This window comes from Acanthochromis polyacanthus, chromosome 18, assembly GCF_021347895.1.
Source record: "Acanthochromis polyacanthus isolate Apoly-LR-REF ecotype Palm Island chromosome 18, KAUST_Apoly_ChrSc, whole genome shotgun sequence".
Lineage (NCBI taxonomy): Eukaryota > Metazoa > Chordata > Actinopteri > Pomacentridae > Acanthochromis > Acanthochromis polyacanthus.
Window position 1 is genome coordinate 18910450 of NC_067130.1, and position 12938 is coordinate 18923387.

The 12938-nt window shown below is 39.5% G+C and overlaps 1 protein-coding gene across 1 annotated transcript in view; it reads left to right on the forward strand.

The window, feature by feature from the left end:
* cwc27 (CWC27 spliceosome associated cyclophilin) overlaps positions 1 to 12938 on the forward strand; it is a 44822-nt gene that overhangs the window by 19190 nt on the left and 12694 nt on the right. Inside the window, exon 11 of the mRNA XM_022198340.2 lies at positions 4570 to 4673. Within this exon, the coding sequence (XP_022054032.1) occupies positions 4570 to 4673 (104 nt within the window). The remainder of the gene's footprint in view (positions 1 to 4569; positions 4674 to 12938) is intronic.

The following is a 12938-nucleotide window of genomic DNA, read 5'->3' on the forward strand; positions in this document are numbered from 1 at the left end:
GATGGAGTGACAGTCGCTGGCAACCCCCAAGTAAAGTCAGACTGCAGGGACTAGCAGGGAGTCACAGAAAGCATTCAGAAGGCATCTAGCTTTGCCAGTTTAGGTCTGTTTATCTGGCAACAAATGGCATCAAAAGAGAAGCTTTCCAGTCTGTGATTGGTCTTATTTCTATAAATGACCATCGAAGTTTCCTCTCCTCCTGGCAGAATGAAAATGAGCGGACAGATGGAAGACCTCTTTGGTTGTTGCAGAAAAGGGATAGATATTTACAGGGAGAAGGCACACTCCCCCTCTTCCTTTTGAAATTCTCTTCTTCAGGTGTTTTCTTCACCAGCACTGAATAAAATATTATTCTAAACTTCAGTAATGAATAGCGCTGCAACTAACAGTAACTTCCACTGTAATCTGTCGATTATTTTCTTGATTCATGAATTAATTTTTGCTCTATAAATGTCAGAAAATGATTTTTAAAAAATAATGAATCACTAAATTTAAAGTGTTTTAAATTGCAACCCTGTTCCACACAAATTCGCTTCTAAGCCAGAGTGTGCACTTAAAACTTAATCGATGTCATGCCTTGTTAAGAAATTAATGTTTAAAATAGTTGCGAGGAAACATAACAATTTAAATAGTTGTTAGTTGCAGCCCTGTTTGAAAAGATAGAGCTAAACAGCTTTTGTCTTTTTTTTTTCACTTCCTTAATGAAATGAATACAAAATAGCTGACACTCAGCTAATCAGTGGATTGGCTATTCAGTTCAGCCACCAAAAAAAAGCAAAAGATATTTTTGCCATTCATGTAGAACTGTTTGCTGAACAGCTCCTCATCTTTGAATTTTATATTTAACAAATATTATGGTGAATAGGTGTTTCTTCTTATTAATCATCAATATATTACATTGTAAATCTAGAATGAGCCAGATTGTATTGAAAAATGTGATTACATACCTAGACAAACAAAATGTGATCTAGTCAATCTGGTCAAAGTGTGGAGAAACAAAATAATTTATAGTGCTATGATGTGAGGGTCTTAGTAGGAATTTGCTGAGCCTCAAGGTGTGTCCTAACAGATGTTGTTGGGGCTTTTCCTGTCCTTTCTGGCCTCTTCTCTCTTTATTGGCTATGGGACTGATTGTTCGGCTGTCACCTTGGATACGTCTCTTGTTTTCTAAATGGCAGCGTGTCAAGACAGGCAGAAAGTGATCGCTCAGTCCAAGGTGTTCCTCAACGAAGAATAGAAATGTAAAAAAACCTCAGCTGTCAGTCCCAGAGAAAATTCTGGACTATGCTCCTACAAGAGCCTCAAGTCATGTTTTTTTTTATCTTTGCTTGCTAATTGCACTAAAACACATGTTCCTGCAATAAATCATTTATTATTTAAGCTTTTTGTGAGCAATTATACATTCATTTATCTGCTCGTGACCTCTGCTCTGTTTTGCTAATGCAGTTCTTGGTCTGTTTTTGCCTTTGCTACCATGGTAAGAGTTGTTACGTAATATAACTTTACAGTGCTTGCTATTGATGTAGCCATAAAAATCCAGGCAGCAGGTATCAAACTTCAATGAAAATTGCTTTCTGTTGCCCTGCAAGCTTCACTAAAGCTTTTTTTTTTTTTTTTTTACACATAAAGTCTGTGAAAATCACTGCAGGACACAAATGATGGGAGGCCAAATTTAAAGCAGTGTCTGCTGCTAGCAATCATTAGTTGTTTATATATATATATATATATACATATATATATATGAAAAATGTAGCCTGACACGTCTTGTTTTGTTCTTAACTTTATTGTCACAGAAGACGGAAGAAACCAGAGAAAATTTCTGAATTCATCTTGCTCAAACCAATTAATTGATTAGGAGAACAGTTGACAATTAATAAATCAATTGTCCCAGCTCGATGTTAAATGTGAACAATCACCAACTTAGAGACTTAATGTTTAATTTAATTGGCACATCCACTGCAGTAATTTAAAACAATGCAAATACTTTATGTTTACTTTCTATCGATGTCAGTTTCCTGCTTTGTTCTGAGAGTACTAGCACAGAGACAATAAGAGCTTCACCACATTTATCAGGCTTCCCCCCTTCTTCATGTGGGTCTGTGAATGGCAGCTGTAGTCTTTAAATTATGTTATTTTGCCCACCTGTGGGTTTTCACATCTGTGTCGCATTACAATTCTGTATGTAAAATGTGTGCTTAAAAAACGAGGTTTGTTGTCATTGCTGCTAGACAGAGCAGAGCAGACCGAGTCAGACTCTGCCAACCAGTTCTGCTTCTGGGAGCTCAGTCTGGATTCAACATTTTTTCTCCAGGAAAATAAAGGACTAGCAACTACATGTCTGACTGATTCCTCATGTGTATCCTCAGAAGAACCAGCGAAGCTAACAAGGAAGAGACATGGCATCAAGTCAGACACAGCTGTTAATATTTGCAAGGCACTTACAGTTAAAATATCACTCAGTTTGATGTCTCGGTGCTTTGCCACAGACAACGTTGAAGAATTAAACAAATGTAACATGAGCTGCGAATAGAAGAATCAAAGTTCCAGATAAAAAGAAAGAAAGGGATAAAAATGAATGTCAGTGCGGAGAAGCAGATGTAAGAAACAAAAGCAGCCATTGTTTGGTCTGGAGATGCCTCACATGTTTCTAGGCCAGGGGCCCAGACTGCAGCTTACCTGCGCTTTGTGGCTGCACAATTGAATGGGATGAAAACAGAGCTGTCAGGCAGTACAAAAATATTATCATTTCCTAACATAACATATCTGCTCTGAAACTGGCAGTAGTCTCCGTCATGTGAAAGGGAACAATAATCAGCGTTACTGGTCTTATATGAGCTGGGCTTCGAGCCACCTGCCAAAATGGACACTACCTTGAATCAAGGAAACAGGGATGTGCCTTGGCCTGCCACTGTCATCTAGTTAAAGGTTTTATGAGGGTGGCTGGCCATGAGCAGTAATGCTTAATGTAGTGCCACTTAAGTGAAGGAAGTATAAAGTTTTTTATTACTACTGCCACTGACAGCATTTTGTATTCCATGTATCGTTGGAGGAACATTTATATAGTTAAATGCACAAAGCCAAAGTGTTGTCCTCTGATTTACATGCATAACACATGTGCTTTTGAGGACATGAGTCACATGACTGGGATTCAAGTAATTAATCTAATTGTCTGAGACTTGACAGAATCAAAAAAGTTTTAAAAGTGACACCAAAGATTCTTCACCCATGAACACATTTACATACTTATGCATTTTATACGGAATGCAGAAGGATTTGTTCACTTGAAACATGGCGTGGGACTTGCCTGAATTGACTGGGAACTGGAATTTGAATTTACTTGACTTTGGGCTTTGTTTTTAACTTGGAACTTTCTAGTTGACTTGGTCTTAGTTGGACTTAACCTGTTACTTCAGTGGTGTTTTGTATTCGCCTGGGATTTGACTTGAGAGTTGTTGGTCTTCATGTGCCTCCCTAAATTTTGGAGTTGGACTTGCTCCTCTAGAATTTCGACATTTTTTTGTACCTTGACGTGAAACTTCATTCATTACTGTTGACTTGGAACTTAACTTGAAACATTGACCTTGACTTAGAGTTTCATTTGGGACTTGTTGGTCTTGACTTGGTTGAGACTTGTAGATTTTGATTTGGCAACTGTTGGTCTTCACTCGGTATATAATTTGGCACTTCTTGGACTTGACTGGTGATCTAACTTAAGACTTATTAACCTCAGCTTGGGACTTGTTAGCTTTGACACTGGACTTTACTTGAGACTTGTTGATCTTGAGTAGGGGATTGTTGGTCTGGACTTGGGATTTATTGGTTTTGACTTTGAACTTATTGACTTTGTAGGACTTGTTGCTCTTGACTTGGGAGTTGTTGGACTTCACTTGGAACCAAACTTGGGACTGGATGACCTTAGTTGAGATCTTGACTTGGGATGTCGCTGCCAACATTTTAGGCTTCTTTGTGACTTGCAACATATAAAATTTGACTATATTTGATTAAAATATGATAAGAAACTGTAATACATAGAAATACCATTTTACCACTGGGGGGTCACTGTATTGCATCCAGCTTTAATGATTGCTGCTAGGATTACTCAGATATTTTTCTTACATTCGTCTGCTCAGTCTCAACACCACTTCAAGTACTTTCCAGTAGCCTGGAGGTGGGAACAATTATTTTATTACACCTCCATTAAATTCATTGGGGTAACGCAAGCTTTTAATGTACGTTCTTCATTGTGACAGTTGTACAGAGTGTTTTAATGTTTGTTTTATATGCCCACATCATTAGCCTGACCATTACATTTTGAAAAGCTTGAAGTTTCAGAACAATTAATGTTTGTTTATGAAGACCAGTAGCTTTCAAGGTGCTGATGTACAATATTTATTTACGTGCTGCATATGTTTTTTTTAACCGCAGAAGTAGGTGTAAACTATTCACTACATGTTTTTTATGAACAATCTTTGTTTGTGAACCTGTTGCTCTGTCTTCCATATGTTACTCATGTAGTCCTCTATAAAAGTTATTACATTAAGTTCTTAAATCTCATTTCTCTACTCACAGTGATGAATTACGGAAAGAAGCACGACAGTTGAAGAAGGAGCTACAGGCCATAAAGCAAAGGAAAGAAGAAGCTTCAAAACCTGCAGTAGATGAAGTCAAGGACGGTATGTTTTGTGCTTCTCTGGCAGCTTAGCCAGTGTGCAGCTTTTAACCCCCTGCATGTACTCATGACTGTGTCCTAGTAAATACTGTAAATTGGTGGTTGGTGATATACTGAGTGTACATGTATCTTACCACAGCAAGATGCGTTTTTAATTATGTTTTATAAAGCGTTCTTTCAACACTCTAGTTTTAAGTGTGAGCAAACTCTCTAAGAGGGTGGTCCGGCTACATTCTCTGCTAATGGACACTAAGAGAGACAACCCTCTGATTTTGTCAATTAGTTGCAGACATCTATTTCTTCCCCCCCTTAAGGAGTCTGCATTTTTGTGTTAAACCTTTCTGAAAATTGCATGGGTAAAGATTGTTGAGCGACCGCCACAGTTGCGCATCAAACCATTTTGTGTGTTTGTTACTTTGCAGCTTTGGCTGATGTGATTCTGTAAAAATCTGCCCCCAAATCTCCTCCGGGTCTTTACCACACTGTAGTCTGTCATAACGCCGTCAATCTTTGGATTTTTGCTGATGCTGAAACACATTTTTGAAAATTACAAAAACCGCTTCGGCACAGAGGTTAGCCTGAGGTTGTGTGTGTGTGTATTGTTGTGCAACAAAACAAAATAGCTTGCAGGGGGTTCTGTTCTGCAGCCTAACTGTGGGATTACCACCCGCCAAAATTTACAGAAGACCATGATGGGCTTTTATTGCTCAAACGTTGTTTTTGTCTCCACAAACACTGATGGTTTTATGCCTCTAAGTACAGACATTGAGCCCACTCTTGACTCACTGCTGAATGGCTCAAGATTTTAGGTGAAAGAGGACACAGTATAATCACTGCATTGTACTTTAGTACCACAATTAACTAAGATTCTGTTGGTGTCTCTGACTTAATGCGTTGCTCTTAGTGATATCTGCATAGAGTTAAGCTGTTTCTACCAACACTGAGGAAGAGTTCTTCTAAAAGACCCAGTTATATGCTCCAGTTTTGAGGCCCTGTATTGTTATACCAAGTGGCAACTGGCCTAAGCTTCTCAATTATCTTACAAGGCATTTAAACTCTGCCAGCCTCCTTTGTTTTGTGCTTCTCTGGCAGCTTAGCCAGAGGCAGGAGTTTCTTTTAAGAGTTCCTCATTACATTTCTTCGTTGGAAGCAAAAGTTAATTCCATTAGATGGAATTCGTAGATGTCATGGCCAATGGCCACTACAGGGGAGACAGATGTCTGCTCAAATGCTGTAAATCTTGAAAGTCCACTCAGCCACAGACGAACACTGTGGTGTGGATTTGTTTTATCTCATCCCACTGGACTTCCTCACAGTAAGCTCCCATTGACACCGCCATCCCTTAAAGCTTAAATCATTCTCCTGGTTCTGCATTGACCTCTTGAGTGAAGGTCAGCCTCTGGTCCCATTTCACTCACAGGTTTTTAAAACTGGTCAGTGATGGTTCAGTGGAGATACACATGGCATAATTTTTAAATATTTTACAGCTAACGATTATTTTTACTGCCACTTAATCAGCCAAATATTTTCTCCATTAAGTCGTTCATCGTAGCTCTATGAAATATTAGAAAAGAGTAAAAAACAGCAATAAGATTCACAATAATTATGTCCCGGAGCCCAAGATGACGTCTCCACATTGCATGTTTTCTTTGGGCAGCACTCCAAACGCCGAGGAGATTCAGTTTGCTATCACATAAGTCAAAGGAATGCAAAAATGTAACCATTTGAGAAGCTGGAACCAATTAAATACTTGATAATTGATTTCTTTCTAGTCAGCCAATTGGCTGATCAACATTTTGTTTCGGGTCTAAGAAGCTGAACACTATACTCTTAAATCCTCAAAATTTCGAATCAAATGATGAGGATAAAATTGCATACACACATGAAACATAACACTACTGATGTTTCCAAACATTCTTGCTTCAAACAGAAATAATAGATTACAGTAATTGCCAGCTACTGTACACAGGATATATGTACTAAATTATCAGGTAAAGGTCTTAACAGCTTGTCCAACTGTGTGCTTTACTTTACTTTGTATTTGCTGGCATTATAACCTGACAGTGAAATTTAACTTTATTATTGAACCAACCCTGATACCCAGCACACACGTCTGAAATTTCACAACTGTCATCTGCTGTTTTTTTTTAAAACAATATACACACGTGGACAAAATTGTTGGTACCCCTCAGTTAAAGAAGGAAAAACCCACAATTCTCACTGAAATCACTTGAAACTCACAAAAGTAACAATAAATAAAAATTTATTGAAAATTAAATAATCAAAAACAGCCATTACTTTTGAATTGTTGATTAACATAATTATTTAAAAAAACAAACTAATGAAACAGGCCTGGACAAAAATGATGGTACCTCTATAAAAGATTGAAAACTATTTGACCAGAGTGACATGATTAACTCAGGTGTGTCATTTAATTGACATCACAGGTGTTTCCAAACTCATAATCAGTCAGTCTGCCTATTTAAAGGGAGACAAGTAGTCACCCTGCTGTTTGGTGAAAAGGTGTGTACCACACTGAACATGGACAACAGAAAGCGAAGGAGAGAATTGTCCCAGGACATCCGAAAAAAAATGATAGACAAACATCTTAAAGGTAAAGGCTATAAGACCATCTCTAAACAGCTTGAAGTTCCTGTGACAACAGTGGCTCATATTATTCAGAAGTTCAAGACCCACGGGACAGTAGCCAACCTCCCTGGACGTGGCCGCAAGAGGAAAATTGATGACAAATTGAAGAGACGGATCGTTCGAATTGTATCCAAAGAGCCCAGAGCAACCTCCAAAGAAAGTAAAGGTGAACTCCAAGGCAAAGGTACATCAGTGTCAGATCGCACCATTCGTCGTTGTTTGAGCCAAAGTGGACTTCATGGGAGACGACCAAGGAGGACACCACTGCTGAAAAAAACTCATAAAAAAGCCAGACTGGAATTTGCAAAAATGCATGTTGACAAGCCACAAAGCTTCTGGAAGAATGTCCTTTGGACAGATGAGACCAAACTGGAGCTTTTTGGTAAGGCACATCAACTCTGTGTTCATAGACTCAAAAACCAAGCATACGAAGAAAAGAACACTGTCCCTACGGTGAAACATGGAGGAGGCTCAGTAATGTTTTGGGGCTGCTTTGCTGCATCTGGCACAGGGTGTCTTGAAAGTGTGCAAGGTACGATGAAATCTGAAGACTATCAAGGCATTCTGGAGAGAAATGTGCTGCCTAGTGTCAGAAAGCTTGGTCTCAGTCGCAGGTCATGGGTCTTCCAACAGGACAACCATCCAAAACACACAGCCAAAAACACCCAAGAATGGCTGAGAGAAAAGCGTTGGACTATTCTAAAGTGGCCTTCTATGAGCCTAGATCTGAATCCCATTGAACATATGTGGAAGGAGCTGAAACATGCCATTTGGAGAAGACACCCATCAAACCTGAGACAACTGGAGCGGTTTGCTCATGAGGAGTGGGCCAAAATACCTGTTGACAGCTGCGGAACGCTCATTGACAAATACAGAAATCGTTTCATTGCAGTGATTGCCTCAAAAGGTTGTGCAACAAAATATTAAGTTACACACGTGGACAAAATTGTTGGTACCCCTCAGTTAAAGAAGGAAAAACCCACAATTCTCACTGAAATCACTTGAAACTCACAAAAGTAACAATAAATAAAAATTTATTGAAAATTAAATAATCAAAATCAGTCATCACTTTTGAATTGTTGATTAACATAATTATTTTAAAAAAACATACTAATGAAATAGGGCTGGACAAAAATGATGGTACCCATAACTTAATATTTTGTTGCACAACCTTTTGAGGCAATCACTGCAATTTAACGATTTCTGTATTTGTCAATGAGCGTTCTGCAGCTGTCAACAGGTATTTTGGCCCACTCCTCATGAGCAAACAGCTCCAGTTGTCTCAGGTTTGATGGGTGTCTTCTCCAAATGGCATGTTTCAGCTCCTTCCACATATGTTCAATGGGATTCAGATCTGGGCTCATAGAAGGCCACTTTAGAATAGTCCAACGCTTTTCTCTCAGCCATTCTTGGGTGTTTTTGGCTGTGTGTTTTGGATGGTTGTCCTGTTGGAAGACCCATGACCTGTGACTGAGACCAAGCTTTCTGACACTAGGCAGCACATTTCTCTCCAGAATGCCTTGATAGTCTTCAGATTTCATCGTACCTTGCACACTTTCAAGACACCCTGTGCCAGATGCAGCAAAGCAGCCCCAAAACATTACTGAGCCTCCTCCATGTTTCACCGTAGGGACAGTGTTCTTTTCTTCGTATGCTTGGTTTTTGAGTCTATGAACATAGAGTTGATGTGCCTTACCAAAAAGCTCCAGTTTGGTCTCATCTGTCCAAAGGACATTCTTCCAGAAGCTTTGTGGCTTGTCAACATGCATTTTTGCAAATTCCAGTCTCGCTTTTTTATGAGTTTTTTTCAGCAGTGGTGTCCTCCTTGGTCGTCTCCCATGAAGTCCACTTTGGCTCAAACAACGACGAATGGTGCGATCTGACACTGATGTACCTTTGCCTTGGAGTTCACCTTTACTTTCTTTGGAGGTTGCTCTGGGCTCTTTGGATACAATTCGAACGATCCGTCTCTTCAATTTGTCATCAATTTTCCTCTTGCGGCCACGTCCAGGGAGGTTGGCTACTGTCCCGTGGGTCTTGAACTTCTGAATAATATGAGCCACTGTTGTCACAGGAACTTCAAGCTGTTTAGAGATGGTCTTATAGCCTTTACCTTTAAGATGTTTGTCTATCATTTTTTTCGGATGTCCTGGGACAATTCTCTCCTTCGCTTTCTGTTGTCCATGTTCAGTGTGGTACACACCTTTTCACCAAACAGCAGGGTGACTACTTGTCTCCCTTTAAATAGGCAGACTGACTGATTATGAGTTTGGAAACACCTGTGATGTCAATTAAATGACACACCTGAGTTAATCATGTCACTCTGGTCAAATAGTTTTCAATCTTTTATAGAGGTACCATCATTTTTGTCCAGGCCTGTTTCATTAGTTTGTTTTTTTAAATAATTATGTTAATCAACAATTCAAAAGTAATGGCTGTTTTTGATTATTTAATTTTCAATAAATTTTTATTTATTGTTACTTTTGTGAGTTTCAAGTGATTTCAGTGAGAATTGTGGGTTTTTCCTTCTTTAACTGAGGGGTACCAACAATTTTGTCCACGTGTGTATGGGTACCATCATTTTTGTCCAGCCCTATTTCATTAGTTTGTTTTTTTTAAATAATTATGTTAATCAACAATTCAAAAGTGATGGCTGATTTTGATTATTTAATTTTCAATACATTTTTATTTATTGTTACTTTTGTGAGTTTCAAGTGATTTCAGTGAGAATTGTGGGTTTTTCCTTCTTTAACTGAGGGGTACCAACAATTTTGTCCACGTGTGTATATCCTACAATGTGGAAAAAGTCAAAATTGTTTCCCTCAACTTGAAGTGTGTACAGTAATTTGTGCGTTTCTATGTGTTAATGTGACTGCAGATGCTTCAGACTTGTTCAAAGTGATGTGGAAACATTACCAGGGCTGTCCTAGTGAGATTGCCATCACAGCTTTTACAGAAAATTACCAGGGCGCTCATTCAGACATGCCATCAGAGTAACAGAAAGTAGTGCATATCTGAAAGGAGTTTAAGAGAGTAAATATATGAACACTCAGAAAACACCACATGTATATTTGTAACATCAGTGTCAGTGGTTGCATTTTCTTCTCGGGTCAGTGACTTCTTCCATGGTTATCTTAAGCCTAAAAGCCTTAAAAACACTGCAGCAGTTGCCTTTTTTCCTACTTACATCAGTCTTACTTCAGTCATTTAGTGTGAGGAGCCTAAAATATGCTTAAATACCACTGATGGTTTGCTTTTTTCTACCTGTAATTTTATGCCGTCAGTGGTTTGTCTACATGAAGTCAGCCGGTGCCCATTCCTCATCCTCTTCCTCCAGCAGCCGCCCATATGGCTGGCATGTGTGCGACATTACACTTGATTGGAGCGAAAAGCAAATTGTCTCTTCAGAACTCACCATCCGCTAAAGCGCACATTTTAGTTCATGACAGTCATCACGTCAGTTTTCATCACATAAATTATAGCATGTTCCTGTAGTCTGGATTTCTCCTTCTTGGCATCGGCGCCAGGTACCCGAGCCAAAAATAAGAGAGGCGCTCTGAAACCACTGTCCATTCAATACCCACTCGAAATGATGTGGCAGCGGTCTTTATCCTGCTCAGATACTACACAGGTTAGGCCTGCATGCTCTTGGCGTTTTATTGCACTGGTGCCCTGTCAGTCATGTTGTTGATTTAGACGACGTGTTTCAGCAGAGTGATACTTGAAATGCCAATTATCATGATCAAGATTAGCATGTTATTTTGTCTGCTCAGTAAATCATCTGGTAGTTTATGAGCAGCTTAGTTGTTTTCACAGGACACTTGTGGAGTATTTCCAAATGCAGTGTCTTCGCTGTTGCATATTCGGTGATAGATAGCCGGTGTTGACCTCAAAGCTCAAATCATTTCTGACGTCTTTTTGATTGATGATCAGCAGCAACGTTGCCTCAAAGCTCGGCGGCGTGCTGCTTTGACTTTCCTTTTAAAAACCGCTGATTGTTTAAGAGAGAAGGGAAACCTTTTATCCTGTGGAAGAGGCGTCTGTCATCCACAACAGGCTTCGGTTGCTACAACATCAGCAGCTTGATTTGTAGCTCTCTGGAGCCCAGGTGACAGGAGAGGGGAGGAATGTCGTTAGAAAAGGCCATCAAACTCAAAGATAGTAGTTAGTGACAACAGCTGGAGAGGGTGATGTGTGTTCCTCATGTGGGACCTCGGGGCATCATCATTCAGCATCCACCATGTCACAGGTTGCAGCAGGGAGGCAGAGCGGCAGAGGTGACTGGGAAGAGATGGAGGGAGATCACTTCTTGGTCTCATAAATCAGGAGGAAAAGGGGTTGCCCCTCGAGCAGCACAGCAGACTTCCGTGTTGGAACCGAGGAAAGAGGGGAAAGTGTGATCCAGGGCTGTGTTTGGAAATTCCAGTGATTGCTCAGTATTTGGAGGTTTAACAGCCTAAAAGCCCCAAGAAACAGGAGTAATTGCATGGTTTTCTTAAATAACAGCCCCCTCAGAGCCACCCATGGGACTGAAGCCTTTTGTTATTCAGTTGCATTTCTCCTGGGTGAACTTTTTTCACAAATACAACTTATTGTCCCCAACAACAAAAAATGAGCTCTGTCAAAAAAAACTTGTGTTGAGAAGGACGGCAGATTTTTGAGATTGTATAACATTTTGTTTAATGTAATAATCACTGTATTTGTGTTGAAAAAAATGTTAAACTGTTGAACTTACTTTTTTTAACACCTACTATCAAGCCCCTTTAAAGTGCCGCTGTAGTGTTCTTGTAGAGCTGTAAACTGTTACCAAAAATGTTGTAATTTGCAGGAACAGTATGGCATTTTGAAAAGTAGATATAGATAGGTCACATAAGGCAAATTGCACTGTTACAGAAGCAATTTACATATCATAAAACACACATGACTTGTAATATGCTGACATGAAAAGTTAAAAAAATTATGCACACATGTACAACAAAATAAAGTAGAATAAAAAAAGATTTAGAATTAAGATAAGATGGAACTCTCACAGTGCAAACAAGGAAAGCACTCAGAGCGGGCGGTGCTCTGCTCAGTTGTGTCATTTCCGACAGATGAAATCTTGAAAACTTTGTGACAGAAATCACGGCACCGTAGGATGTGGCCATTTAATATAGATGCACCCACAAGCAAAATGGCCTTGCGCTGAGCACAGGTGCGTGTTATGCATGTGTACGTTATGCACAGATACTGAAGCGCATGACAAATATGTAGCAGGCAGTGGGAATTGATGGGACCCAGAAACACCCCCACAATTGAAGCAGTTGTTCCTTGTACACTCAACAAAAATATAAATGCAACGCTTTTGTTTTTGCTCCCATTTTTTATGAGATGAACTCAAAGATCTAAAACTTTTTCCACATACACAATATCACCATTTCTCTCAAATATTGTTCACAAATCTGTCTGAATCTGTGATAGTGAGCACTTCTCCTTTGCTGAGATAATCCATCCCACCTCACAGGTGTGCCATATCAAGATGCTGATTGCCTTAGACTGCCCACAATAAAAGGCCACTCTGAAAGGCACGACATCACTGTAACTATGACAACAAGGGAACGCTACGATCACATGACTGCGA